We start from the raw sequence: 13900 nt of genomic DNA, 5'->3' as shown, positions 1-13900 counted from the left end.
CCCACACCTCCCCCCTTACTTCCCTCCAAGGCCCCAAGGGATCCTTCCATATCCGCCACAAATTCACCTGCACCTCCACACACATCATTTACTGCATCCGCTGCACCTGATATGGCCTCCTCTATATTGGGGAGACAGGCCGCCGACTTGCGGAACGTTTCAGAGAACACCTCTGGGACACCTGGACCAACCAACCCAACCACCCCGTGGCTCAACACATCAACTCCCCCTCCCACTCCACCAAGGACATGCAGGTCCTTGGACTCCTCCATCGCCAGACCATACCAACACGACGGCTGGAGGAAGGGCGCCTCATCTTCCGCCTAAGAACGCTCCAACCACAAGAACTCAGATTTCTCAGTTTCCTCATTTCCCTTCCCTCCACCTTGTCTCAGTCCCAACCCTCGAACTCAGCACCCACCTTCCTAACCTGCAATCTTCTTCCTGACCTCTCTGCCCCCACCCCCACTCCGGCCTATCGCCCTCACCTTTACCTCCTTCCACCTATCGCATTTCCAACGCCCCTCCCCCTTACCTTTTATCTTAGCCTACTTGGCACACCTTCCTCATTCCTGAAGAAGTGCTCATGCCCGAAACGTCGATTCTCCTGCTCTTTGGATGCTGCCTGATCTGCTACGCTTTTCCAGCAACACATTTTCAGCTCAAGTCATTAGCTATGCTCGCATCATTTGGGATTTGGACCCTGTCGGAGTGTTCGCAAGGTTTTTGTGTTTGTCAGAAATTTGCTTGGGTGTTTTCGTTTTAAGGATACTGGCGATCTCTTTATTAATTAATTTGCACTCTACAAATCTCTCTTCTAATTCCCTCAGGAGTGCAACCTCCTCCTATGACCATATCCGATCACGTCTCCTTGGTTTGCCTTTGACCTTGAGGACTGTTCTGAGGCAGTTTTCATTTTGTAGAATAGGATATTGATGACTCTCGTGTTGACCAAGTCCATCCTGGGTTGTAACCCTATTGTCACACACACTGCATGCAAAGTCCCCAGTCGGAGGGGATTTCTTACCTTTGCACTTAGGGCAATGGCAGGAGATTGCGTGGTACTCTCCTGCTTTATCGCAGCATGAACATTTTGTCTGGATGTTCTTAATTTGGTGCACCTTAGTCATGTGGATCTTAAACAGCTCACTGTGAGGTTGAGCAGTCGATGCAAAACAATCCATTGATGGGGTAATGGATTATTACCTCCCGGACAGATGTTCTGTCATACACTGATTCGATAGCAACTCCTTTCACGAAGGTAGTTGTCTCGGTTGTCATACCATTGGTTTTGGTCTCGTTAGCCGAATGCTGTGCCCGGTTTTGAAATTTGACAATTTGATAATTGTTGAAGGAAGTTTGGGAGTGATGCTTATCCCATCCGGTGGGTGGACCGCCCACACGGGTCCTTCCAGAACATAATCCATGTCATCCACTATGAGACAAGTCGGCTCATTTGGTGGTGGTGGTGAGGTGGTGGTGGGAGGTGGTGGTGTGGCAGTATAGCCGAGCTCAGCTCCCAGTAGGGCAAGATGGCTGTCTCGGTTTGACTAGAGACTGATCTTGTTGCCAGCTTTGTAGTCCATGCACATTTACAACTTAACACAGCTCGCAGTTATGGACAAGGTGCGGGAGGTTGTTTATCCAGGATGCTTCCCAGCCCAACTGCTCCACTGAAAATGGAAAACCCTTTCTTTTTTGAGAGTGATACCGAGGTATCCAGTCTGCATAGACCACGGCAGCCTTGTACTTTTTCTCAGTTGTTACATCACTCAGCAGCCAAGGCTACTGAGCTTACCAGCAGGCCCAATGAGGAGGCATGAGACAAAATATGTGCCCAAAATACATCAAAACGTCATAGTTACTCCCATTTGTTACCTGTTACCATAGTTACCTGTCCTCTGTCTATTACGTGTCCTCCATCTATTACCTGCTGTCTCTTTCCCTCTCTCTGTGTGTTACCTGTCCTCAGTCAATTATCTGTTTTCTCTCTGTCACCTGTCTTCTTGCTCTCTTAACTGTTGCGAGCGTGGTGCTGGAAAAACACAGATGATCAGGCAGCATCTGAGGAGCAGGAGAATCAATGTTTCGTGCATAAGCCCTTCATCAGGAATGAGGCTTGAGAGACAAGATGGTTGAGAGATAAATGGGAGGGGAATGGGGCTGGGGGGTAACTGAGAGTGCGATAGGTAGATGAAGATGGGGTTAATGGTGATAGGTTGGATAGGAAGGTAGAGCAGATAGGTGGAAAGGAAGATGGACAGGTAGGACAGGTCATGACGGCGGTACCGAGTTAGAAGGTTCAATCTGGGATAAGGTGGAGGAGGGGAAATGAGGAAATTTGTGAAGTCCACATTAATCCTGTGTGGTTGGACGGTCCCAAGGCAGATGAGGTGGTTTGGTTTGGCAATGAGAAGGTCCAGCACCTGCATGACCTTGGCAGACTGGGGACGTGGAAGGAGGAGTTAATGTTTTTGGCCATGGGGTGGTAGGGTTGCTTCGTGTGTGTGTCCTGGAGATATTCTCTGAAGCATTCTGCAAGCAGGCATCCTGTCTCCCCAATGTAGAGGAGACCGCATCAGGAGCGACAGATACAATAAATGACGTGTGGAAGAGCGGGTAAATCTATGATGGATGTGGAAGGCTCCTTTGGGGCCTTGGATGGAGGTTGGGTGGGGCAGGGGGGGGTTTGGCGCAGGTTTTGCAATTCTTGCAGTGGCAGGGAAAGGTGCCTGGAGGGGAAGGTGGTGTGGACCTGACGAGAGTCATGGAGGGAATTGTCTTTTACGGAATGCAGATATGGGTGGGGAGGAAAATATATTTCTGGTGGTGGGGTCCATTTGTAGGTGGCGAAAATGCCGGAGGATGATATAATGTATCGGAGGCTGATGGGGTGGAAGGTGAAGACCGGGGGGGGGGGTTCTGTTCTTTGTTGCGGGACCACTCCAGCAATGGTGACCGACTCAACACGGACATCTTTTACAAACTCACTGACTCCCACAGCTACCTGGACTACACCTCCTTTCACCCTGCCTCCTATAAAAACACTATCCCTTATTCTTAATTCTTCCACCGCATCTGCTCCCAGGAGGGCCAGTTCCACCACAGAACACACTAGATAGCCTCCTTCTTCAAAGACTGCAATTTCCCCTCCCATGTGGTTGATTTTGTCCTCCAATGCATCTCATCCACTTCCCGCAGCTCCACCCTCAAATCCCACTCCTCCAACTGCAACAAGGACAGAAACCTCCAGTCCTCACCTTCCACCCCACCCACCTCCAGATATATCGTATCATCCTCTGCCATTTCTGTCACCGACAAATGGACCACAGCACCAGAGATATATTTTCCTCCCCACCCCTATCTGCATTCCCTAAAGACCATTCCGTCTGCAATTCACGCCAGATCCACCCCCCCAACAACCACCCTCCCCTGCACGCACCTACCCCTACCACTGCAAGAATTGCAAAACCTGCACCCACACCTCCCCACAACACCTCCATCCAAGGCCCCAGAAGAGTCTTTCACAGACATCATAGATTTACCTGCACTTCTACATGTCATTTGTTGTACTATTGCTCCTGATGCGGTCTCCTCTACACTGGTTAGAAAGGACGCCTACTTGCAGAGCGCTTCAGAGAATATCTCCGGGTCACCCGCACGAACCAACCCCACTGCCCTGGCCGAACACTAACTTTCCCTCCCACTCTGTCAAGGACATGCAGGTGCTGGACCTCCTCCATCGCCAAACCATAACCACCCGATGCCTGGAGGAAGAAGGCACCCCCCAATCACATGGATTAATGTGGTCTTCACCACTTTCCCCATTTCCTCTCCCTCCACCTTAAGCCCAGATGCAACCTTCTAACTCGGCACTGCCCTCATGATCTGTCCTACGTCCCATCTTCCTTCCCACCTTTCAGCACCATCCGCCTTTCCGAACTATCACCATTACCCCCACCTCCATCTATCTATCGCACTCTTCGCTCCCTTAGCCTCCAGCCCCACCACCCCTCCAATCTGTCTCTCTATCCCCTTGGCCCACAAGCCTCATTACTGATGAAGGGCTAATGATTGAAAGGTCAATTCTTCTCCTCTTCGGATGCTGCCTGACCTGCTGTGCTTTTCCAGCACCGCAACCTCAACTGATCACCAGTCCCCCGGCGATTCCCTGCGCTCTCTCCCTCCATCACCTGTCCACCCCCGTCGATCCCTGCGCGCTCACCCTCCGTCACCTGTCCTCAGTCTATTACCTGTCGTCTCGCTCTCCGTTCCGTCACCTGTCCTCAGTCTATTACCTGTCGTCTCGCTCTCCGTCACCTGTCCTCAGTCTATTACCTGTCGTCTCGCTCTCCGTCACCTGTCCTCAGTCTAATACCTATTGCCGTCTCCTCGAACTGTCACCGACTCGCTCGCGCTCTGTCACGTGCCGCTCCTCCTGCACTCGAACCGACGCCCCTCGCGCGTTTTTCGCGCTGCTGTTCCCGCCCCGCCCCGCCCCGCCCCGCCCCTCCAATCGCACCGGTGAGCGTGTGAAACCTGCTAAAAACTTAGCGGATATTCAGTCATTGCTTCAAAAGTTTTAATGTCATAATTTGCGAACAATGCCAAAATTAATATTCTATATATTAAAAAGTAACGCGCGTTCCTACCTTAGCCTGAAGCCAGTTAACTATTTCCAACAATTTCGGACCAACTCTCAGGACTACGTTTCCCAGGATGTGGCGCGATTCGCGCCTGCGCTCTGTGGGCATGCGGGTTTCCCATAATGCAGTTGGATCTGACCGGTGTTAGGCAGGAAGCGTGAGAAGCGCATTTAAAACGGAAAGTAAAGCTTGTCTTTGAGGTGAACAGTAAAGGTATTTGGTTTATCGTTTGTAATAAGTCGACGTGGTTGTCGTAGTCATTTATTTATCTTGATTGTTACCTTTGAAGAATCAGAATCAAATACTTGGGCCTAGCTGTAAATGGGGGCCCAATGCAAAAGCTATGTTATTGCTGCCTGTCCTGCCGTTGGAAGGAAACGTCCAGCAGGTGGAAACATATTGTAGTTCTGAACTAAGTCCACGCTTAAAATTCACGAAGTCCAAGCATATTATAAATAGTAGCCAATTTACATGGACGTAATTAAAATACCAGCATGTTTAGTAGATAGCATTTTAGGTGATGTCGACATTTGAAGGATCTTGGTGACTTGGGCTAAACAAAAGCATATCATTGCAGTATTTATGAGTTCGTACTGCAGTAGTTGCTGTTTTCGCATACTTGATTGCGTTTTGAAACTTGGTCTTATTGCAGTATGAATTTTCCTTATTCAAATTATGCTGCCACAATTCATGATTTTATGTGACAATCTTTTTACTTATTGGGTTCTGTTTCTTGTTAAGTGAGGAGTTTATAACTTTAAAATGAGTCCCAGTTAATATATTGCCACTTCAAAAAATACTACATGTTTTAAGATTGTCTAGACTTCCTCAACAGAAACAGGATTTTTTTTTATAAAGTGGGAATTGCGCTGCCTTTTAGGAATTTTGAGTAGTGCTGATAATATGGGTAGAAATGTTACAAAAAAAAACTGTATTCTGTGCATTTCATAGCATTTAGCAAATTTTGAGAAGATTTGTAGCTCAAGTGGAGCTTCTGGATGTAAGTTTGCTCACTGAGCTGGAAGGTTTGTTTTCAGATGTTTTGTCACCATACTAAGTAATATCATCAGTGAGCCTCTGGTGAAGCATGGGTGTTATGAGCTGCTTTATATTTGAGTTTAGGTTTTTTTGTGCGTGCCAAACAGAAACACGCACGAGAATTCCTAGAAGAATGACATTCCAACCAGAACTCTATTAGCAAATACATTAACTTGGACCCCATCTATCTCTCTCCTGAGAAAAAGAACAGGAAATGATGTCACCAACCCAAGGAAACCTAAACACACAAATAGAAAGTGGCTCATAATGCCAGTGCTTCACCTGAGGCTCACTGATGTTACTTAGTATGGTGATGAAACTTCTGAAAGTGAACCTTCCAAGTCAACGAGCAAACTTACATCCAGAATTTCATAGCATTAATGTAATAAAAAAGCCAAGCACCGTTGATTTGGAGGAAAGAGATTCTTGCTGGCAAAAAAAACCTTGACTACTTTTGAGGACATTAGTGATTAAACAGTGAGTGGTGCTTTGAAAGCTTAGTTCCACATGAAAGACTTCTAATTAACTAAGCTTTACACAAATCTGGTTTTAAAATAGAAAGTACAATAATGTTGCTATATACAATAATCTCTATTAATGGTTTTCAATTAAAATCCAGTTAAAATGTGAAAACTGAGGCAACGTTTTGTACTAACCTCTACAAAATTGCCTCCTTCATCACTTTTTCATTTTATGTTCTTACTGCAAATGGATTTATAATATTTTAAAATTCTATCTAATGCATTGTAGGAAAATGATTATGATGAGGATTGCAGTAGTTGAAGGAAAAGGTCTGCATCACCTTAAAGCAAATAGGGATAGGCATAAAGAAGCCTTTCTATTGCCCTTGGCTTTTTGCATAATTGTAATTTCTAAACTTTTCTGATACCCTTTAGCATTTTTATATTTATCATAGTTTTTGTTTTTATGACAGGATAATGATGTAGACAGGCAATACATGATAAAATTTCATGCAGCATATTGTGAAATTATGCACTTTTAATTCACTCTGTCTTCCTTTGCACTGGAAATGAATTCAACCAGTGGAGAATTTTCTCCAGAATCCCATTGACTCCAGTTTTGCCTAGGTCACTTCATACCATACTTGCTTGAATACGACTGTTGTTGTTAAGGGCAGTATTGTCATCTCACCTCATCTCTGAAGTTCAGCACATTTACTCCCATAATTTGCTGTTGATCAAGAGTAGATCAATCTCAGCATGTTGGATTTGACTTGCCCTGTATGCAGAATATGATGGAGCAGTTCTCCACATTGTGATAGATGCCAGTATTGTATCTGTATTTAAGATAGAGATGCCCCTTAAAAATCAGCAAGGTTGCCTATATGTGGAACTGCAGGAGATAGGGGAGACACCCAATGAGTATTTTGCATCAGTGTTTGTTGTGGGGAACGATATGGAACAGAGAGAACATGGGGAAATAAATAGCAACATCTTAATGTCCGTATTACAGAGAAGGAGATGCTGGACACCTTAAAACATACAAAGGTGGATAGATTCCTGGAATTTGATCAGGTGTATGCTAGAACTCCATAGGAAGCCATGGAAGTCATTGCTGGGCTCCTTGCTGAGATATTTGTATCATTGATAGCCACAGGTGAGGTGTCGGAAGACTGGAGGTTGGCTAACGTGGTTCCACTGTTTAATAAAAATTGTAAAGAAAAGCCAGAGAACTACAGACCAGTGAGCCTGACATTGGTAATGGGCAAGTTGTTGGAGGGAATCTTGAGGGACAGGATTTATATGTATTTGGATAGGCAAGATCTGATTAGGGGTAGTCAACATGGCTTTGTGCGTGGGAAATGGTGTCTCTCAAACTTGATTACTTCAAAACAATTCACTGAAGACGATTGAGCATGGACTGGTGGGTGTGATCTATACGGACTTCAGTAAGGTGTTTAACAAAGTTCCTTATGGTAGATTGGTTAGCAAAATTAGATCACATAGAATACACGGAGAACTAGCCATTTGGATACAGAACCAGCTTGATAAAAGAAGATGGAGGGCATTGGTGGAGGGTTACTTTTCAGACTTGAGGCCTGTGACCAGTGGTGTGCCACAAGGATTGGTGCTGGGTCCACTGCTTTTTGTCATTTATATAAACGGTTTGGATATGAACATAGGAGGTATGGTTAGTAAGTTTGTAGTTGACACCAAAATTGGAGATGTAGTGGATAGCGAAGAAGGTTACCTCAGAGTTCAATGGGATCTTGGTCTGATGGCCCAATAGACCGAGCGGTGGCAGATGGAGTTTAATTTAGTTATATGTGAGGTGCTGCATTTTGGAACAGCACATCAGGGCTGGACTTATACAATTAATGATAAGGTCCTGGGGCGTGTTGCTGAACAAAGAGACCTTGGCATGCAGGTTCATAGTGCCTAGAAAGTGGAGTCGCAGGTAGATGTGATAGTGAAGAAGGTGCTTGGTATGTTTTCCTTTATTGGTCAGTGCATTGTGTAGGAGTTGGGAGGTCACATTGAGGCTGTACAGGACATTGGTTAAACTACTTTTGGAATGCTGCGTGCAATTCTGGTCTCCTTTGATGTTGTGAAGCTTGAAAGTGTTCTGAAAAGATTTACAGGGATGTTGTCAATGTTGTGGAGTTTGAGCTATAGGGAGAGGCTGAATAGACTGGGGCTATTTTCCCTGGAGCGTCGGAGGCTGAGGGGTGACCTTATTGAGGTTTATAAAATCATAAGGGGCATGGATAGGGTTAATAGACAAGTTCTTTTCACTAGGGTGACGGAGTCCAAAACTTGAGGGCATAGTTTTAAAGTGATTTGGAGATGTCGGACTGGGGATGTACAAAGTTAAAAATCACACAACACCAGGTTATAAGTCCAACAGGTTTACTTAGAAGCACTAGCTTTTGGAGTGCTGCTCCAACCACCTGATGAAGGAGCAGCGCTCTGAAAGCTAGTGCATCCAGATAAACCTGTTGGACTATAACCTGGTGTTGTTTGATTTTTAACTAGGTTTAAGGTGCACAAGGAAAGATTTAAAAAGGACCTAAGGAGTAAAGCAAATCTTAGCAGGACTTATACACTTAATGGTAAGATCCTAGGGAGTGTTGCTGAACAAAGAGACCTTGGAGTGCAGGTTCATAGCTCCTTGAAAGTGGAGTCGCAGATAGATATGATAGTGAAGAAGGCATTTGGTATGCTTTCCTTTATTGGTCAGAGCATTGAGTATAGGAGTTGGGAGGTCACGTTGTGGCTGTACAGGACATTGGTCAGGCCACTGTTGGAATATTGTGTGCAATTCTGGTCTCCTTCCTATCGGAAAGATGTTGTGAAACTTGAAAGGGTTCAGAAAAGATTTACAAGGATGTTGCCAGGGTTGGAGGATCTGAGCTACAGGGAGAGGCTGAACAGGCTGGGACTGTTTTCCCTGGAGCGTTGGAGGCTGAGGGGTGACCATATAGAGGTGTACAAAATTATGAGGGGCATGGATAGGATAAATAGACAAAGTCTTTTCCCTGGGATCGGGGAGTCCAGAACTAGAGGGCATAGGTTTAGGGTGAGAGGGTAAAGATATAAAACAGACCTAAGGGGCAACTTTTTCACACAGAGGGTGGTACGTGTATGGAATGAGCTGCCAGAGGATGGGGTGGAGGCTGGTACAATTGCAACATTTAAGAGGCGTTTGGATGGGTATATGAATAGGAAGGGTTTGGAGGGATATGGGCCGGGTGCTGGCAGGTGGGACTGGATTGTGTTGGGATATCTGGTCGGCATGGACGGGTTGGAACGAAGGGTCTGTTTCCATGCTGTACATCTGTGTTTTCAGGCAAAGGGTGGTGCATGTGTGGAATGAGCTGCCAGAGGAAGTGCTGGAGGCTGGTACAATTACAGCATTTAAAAGGCATCTGGATGGATACAAGAATAGGAAGGATTCTGAGGGATTTGGGCCAAATATTGATGAATGGAGCTATTAATTTCGGGTATCAGGTCAACATGGATGAGTAGTACCAAAGGGTCTGTTTTTGTACTGTATGTCTCTATAATTCTATGTGGCTAGTTCTAAAGCACATTTTCAGCACTATTACCAAAATGTCATCAGGGCACATATCCTTTGTAGTATCCAGTGCTTTCAGCCATTTCTTGATATTTTCTGATTTGCCTGATGCTGCTCCTCCACTGTTTACTGAATCAGGATTGGTTCCAGTACTGAGCCCTTGGGAACCTCTCCACAAACCTTTGTCCAATCCAAAAAAAATCCATTATTTATTAGTCTCTCTCACATACCCCTCAGCCAATTTTGTACGCATGTTTCAGTGACCTGTTGGGTGGCTTTCCTCCTTTTCCCTTTTAAGAGAATACATCAATATTTGGGCCTACTCTATCCGGCCCATCTTTGACCTTCTCCGATTGAATTCCACTGTCTGCCAGTTGACTATTCCTAATGATGTATGTCATTTTTCATTGTCATCCTAAACTTGCAATACAATGAATGCTGCCATTGAAATGCTTCCCCCACTGTCAATTTGTTTTCTATTTGGCCCACTTTATTGCCAACAACCAGGTAAACCAGTGCCTCCTTTCTACTGGACATGCATGTGATGTTATTTTCATTCATTGGATGTGGAAATTTCTGGTTATACCAGCATTTATTGCCCATCTTTCAATGAAGAGTCAACCGCATTGTGGATCTGGGGTCACATAGAGTCATAGAGTTGTACAGCGTGGAAGTAGACCCTATCATCCAACTTGTCTGAGCTGACCAGCTACAGGTCCTTCTGCTATAGTTTGCATTTTGTCAATGTGATTTCGCTGTAATGCGACTGATGAATTGGGGACACTATTTCTAAACTTTTAAAATCTGTGTTGACTATAATGCGATTACATCTCCAACACTTTAAGCATTGTTTTTAAAGCGCAATGTTTCTTAAATGTGGGATTACACAAGAATGCAACCATCGAGTAATAGAAGAACTGACTGTATCCTTAGTTAAGCTAGTCCTATTTGCCAGCGTTTGGCCCATATCCCTCTAAATCCTTCCTATTCACATACCAACCCAAATGCCTTTTAAATGTTGTAATTCTACCCACCACCACTTCCTCTGGCAACTCATTTCATAAACACAATCACCTTCTGCTTGAAAATGTTGCCCGTTATGTCCCTTTCAAATCTTTTCCCTCTCAGCTTACACCTATGCCCTTGATTTTTGGCTCCCATACCGTGGGGAGAAAGACCTTGACTATTCACCGTAACCATGCCCCTCATGATTTTATAAATCTCTATAAGGTCACCTCCTCAGCCTCTGACTCTCCATGGAAAATAGTCCCAGTCTATTTAGCTTCTATCCATAGCTCAATCTTCCAACCTTGGCAATATCCTTGTAAATCTTTTCTGAACCCTTTTCAAGTTTAACAACATCTTTCCTATAGGACGAAGACGAGAATTGAATGCAGTATTCCAAAAGTGGTCCATCCAGTGTCCTGTACAGTCGCAACATGACATCCATACTCCTGTACTCAATGTATTGACCAATAAAGGCAAGCGTACCAAGCATCTTCATTACCTTGTCCATCTGTTACTTCTTTTTCAAGGAATATGAACCTTCACTCCAATGTCTCTTTGTTCAGCAGCACTCCCCAGGATACTACCATTAAGTGTATAAGTCCTGCCCTGATTTGTCTTTCCAAATTCAGCACTCCCATTTGTCTAAATTAAACAACATCGGCCACTCCTCGACCCATCATGTAGGCCACACCAAGTAACAATAGCAAATTTACTTCTCTAAAAGGCATCAGTGAACTAGATGGATTTTTAACTCTTTCTTTGTTTAAGTATCTTGTTGATTGTGGTTCTCTTCAACATTTTGTTTCTAATTTAAACTCTGCGTTATTTTTTACCTAACTAAAATTTGTTTCTTTTCCAGTCATGTATCATTGTTGTCCTTTTTTAAGGAAAAAGAAAGTTTTATATTTAAATGTTTTTTACAGCCACTGATTATCTCAATGTACTTTTTGGAGTGCAAATACTTGAGAAAATGCAGCAGCCAATTTATGCACAGCAAATTTGGGGCGGCACGGTGGCACAGTGGTTAGCACTGCTGCCTCACAGCGCCAGAGACCCGAGTTCAATTCCCGCCTCAGGCGACTGACTGTGTGGAGTTTGCACATTCTCCCTGTGTCTGCGTGGGTTTCCTCCGGGTGCTCCGGTTTCCTCCCACAGTCCAAAAATGTGCAGATTAGGTGAATTGGCCATGCTAAATTGCCCGTAGTGTTAGGTGCAGGGGTAAATGTAGGGGAATGGGTCTGGGTGGGTGCGCTTCGGCGGGTCGGTGTGGACTTGTTGGGCCGAAGGGCCTGTTTCCACACTGTAAGTAATCTAATCTAAAAAAAAATTACCACAAAGAACAAGAAATAATCAAGCCAAGTGTTATTGAGGGATAAATTTTGCTCAAGGCATGGGAGAACTCCTTCCCTCAACAGTGTATTGGAATGTCAAACTTGATTCCTGCACAGAAGTGCTCGAGTGGGACTTAAACCTGGAATTTTAAAACTCTGAAGCTAGTGTGCGACTACGATTGATTGCAGTAAAGGGAAGCCATGCTAACATTTACTAGGGTAGCATACGACTGAGGAAGATAAAAGGTTAAGCCGTTGTTCCTTTGGAGAGTGTTCAGCATAGGCAGGAAAGCTATTGCTGGAGATGCTGTTGGCTGTAGGTAAAAGTGGAATCAAGCAAAGATAGTCCCACCCAACTGGAAAGCAGATAAGTGAGGTAGAGAATGATATCATCAGTTGTAAATATTATAGTAATATGTACATTTTTAAATTAAGTGCTGTTTGATCTGGGGATTTCATTTTTGCCTTCCTTGTCCTGATATTATTTTCTACCAACTTTTTCAGTTAAACTTGTCAATCTTTCCACCTTCAAATATTCTATATACAGTAGCGCCTCGACTTACGAACTTAATCCGTTCCGGGACCCGTTTCGCGAACCGAAAAGTTTGCGAACTGAATGAATTTTTCCCATTGTTTGGATAACGTAAGAATGCTTGGACGGCTGTTCACAGCGCACGCACCAAAGACGAACTGAATGAGATCACGCGGGGCCCGAGAGCTTTTGTGTTCAACAAGCACGTAGCAAAGCAGCACAATGAAACCACTTGGTCGCACATGGGCTTTTTGCGATCGTACCTTGAATTTCGTATGTACGTTGAAGCAAAATTTTACGTACAATCCTGTTCGTAAACCGATTTGTTCATGAACGGGGTCGTTCGTATGTCGAGGTGCTACTGTACTGATATTGAACATAGAACAATACAGTGCAGAACAGGCCCTTCGGCCCTCGATGTTGCACTGACCTGTGAACTATTCTCAGCTCGTTCTCCTACACTATCCCATCATCATCCATGTGCTTATCCAAGGATTGTTTAAATCTCCCTAATGTGGCTGAGTTAACTACATTGGCAGGTAGGGCATTCCATGCCCTTACCACTCTCTCAGTAAAGAACCTGCCTCTGACCAAAAGAGAAAATGCTGGAAAATCTCAACAGGTCTGGCAGCATCTGTAAGGAGAGAAAAGAGCTGACTGAATGAGATCACGTGGGACCTGAGAGCTTTTGCGTTCAACAAGTGCGTAGCAAAGCAGGACAATGAAACCATGTGGTTGCACACGGGCCTTTTACGTTCGTACCTTGAAGCAAAATTTTACATACAATCCTGTTCGTCTAACTGACCCTTTGTCAAAGTTCAATCTTACCTACCCTATAAAGATTCCTCCTCCTACCTCCCCCAGCCCATGACCACACCACTGAGCATCAAGCCATTGTCTCCCACACTGTGACTGACCTCATTTCCTCTGGATGCCGACTGTCCCGGCAGGCCCATTGTGTCAGCATGCTCCTGCCCCACTGAACTTATTTCCTCTTACCTTGACTCCATCCCTACTCCTCTGGTTCATTCCCTCCCCACCTACATCCAGGATTCCTCTGATGCCTTGCGACACATTGACAGCTTTCAATTCGCAGGCTCCAACCACCTTCTATTCACCATTGATGTGCAATCTCTTTACACCTCCATCCCACACCAAGACTGCTAGAAAGCTCTTTGCTTCTTTCTCGAAAAGAGGCCTGAACAATCTCTATCCACCACCTCTCTCTTCCACCTGGCTGAACTTGTTCTCTCTCTCAACAACTTCTCCTTCAACTCATCCCATTTTCTCCAAATCAATGGTGTAGC

General features: G+C 44.9%; 2 protein-coding genes across 9 annotated transcripts in view; one reads left to right on the top strand and one right to left on the bottom strand.

Moving 5' to 3' along the window:
* The window catches only part of zte38 (zebrafish testis-expressed 38), a 63031-nt gene extending 58018 nt beyond the window's left edge, over positions 1 to 5013 (bottom strand). For 2 of the 7 annotated variants that reach the window (XM_043699089.1, XM_043699087.1), the window contains exon 1: positions 4653 to 4754. In XM_043699089.1, the coding sequence (XP_043555024.1) occupies positions 4653 to 4754 (102 nt within the window). The other 5 variants (XM_043699093.1, XM_043699091.1, XM_043699090.1 and 2 more) reach the window with 5 other exon arrangements.
* dmap1 (DNA methyltransferase 1 associated protein 1) overlaps positions 4763 to 13900 on the top strand; it is a 79561-nt gene continuing 70423 nt past the window's right edge. The window contains exon 1 of one of the 2 annotated variants that reach the window (XM_043699086.1): positions 4763 to 4846. The gene's annotated coding sequence lies outside the window, so the exon portion shown is untranslated. Of the gene's footprint in view, positions 4860 to 13900 lie in introns of both variants that reach the window. The other variant, XM_043699085.1, reaches the window with a different exon arrangement.

The sequence above is a fragment of the Chiloscyllium plagiosum genome, chromosome 11 (genome assembly GCF_004010195.1).
Source record: "Chiloscyllium plagiosum isolate BGI_BamShark_2017 chromosome 11, ASM401019v2, whole genome shotgun sequence".
In the NCBI taxonomy this organism is placed as follows: domain Eukaryota; kingdom Metazoa; phylum Chordata; class Chondrichthyes; order Orectolobiformes; family Hemiscylliidae; genus Chiloscyllium; species Chiloscyllium plagiosum.
The sequence above is the reverse complement of the archived record's forward strand: the minus strand, read 5'-3'. Positions and strand labels throughout refer to the sequence as shown.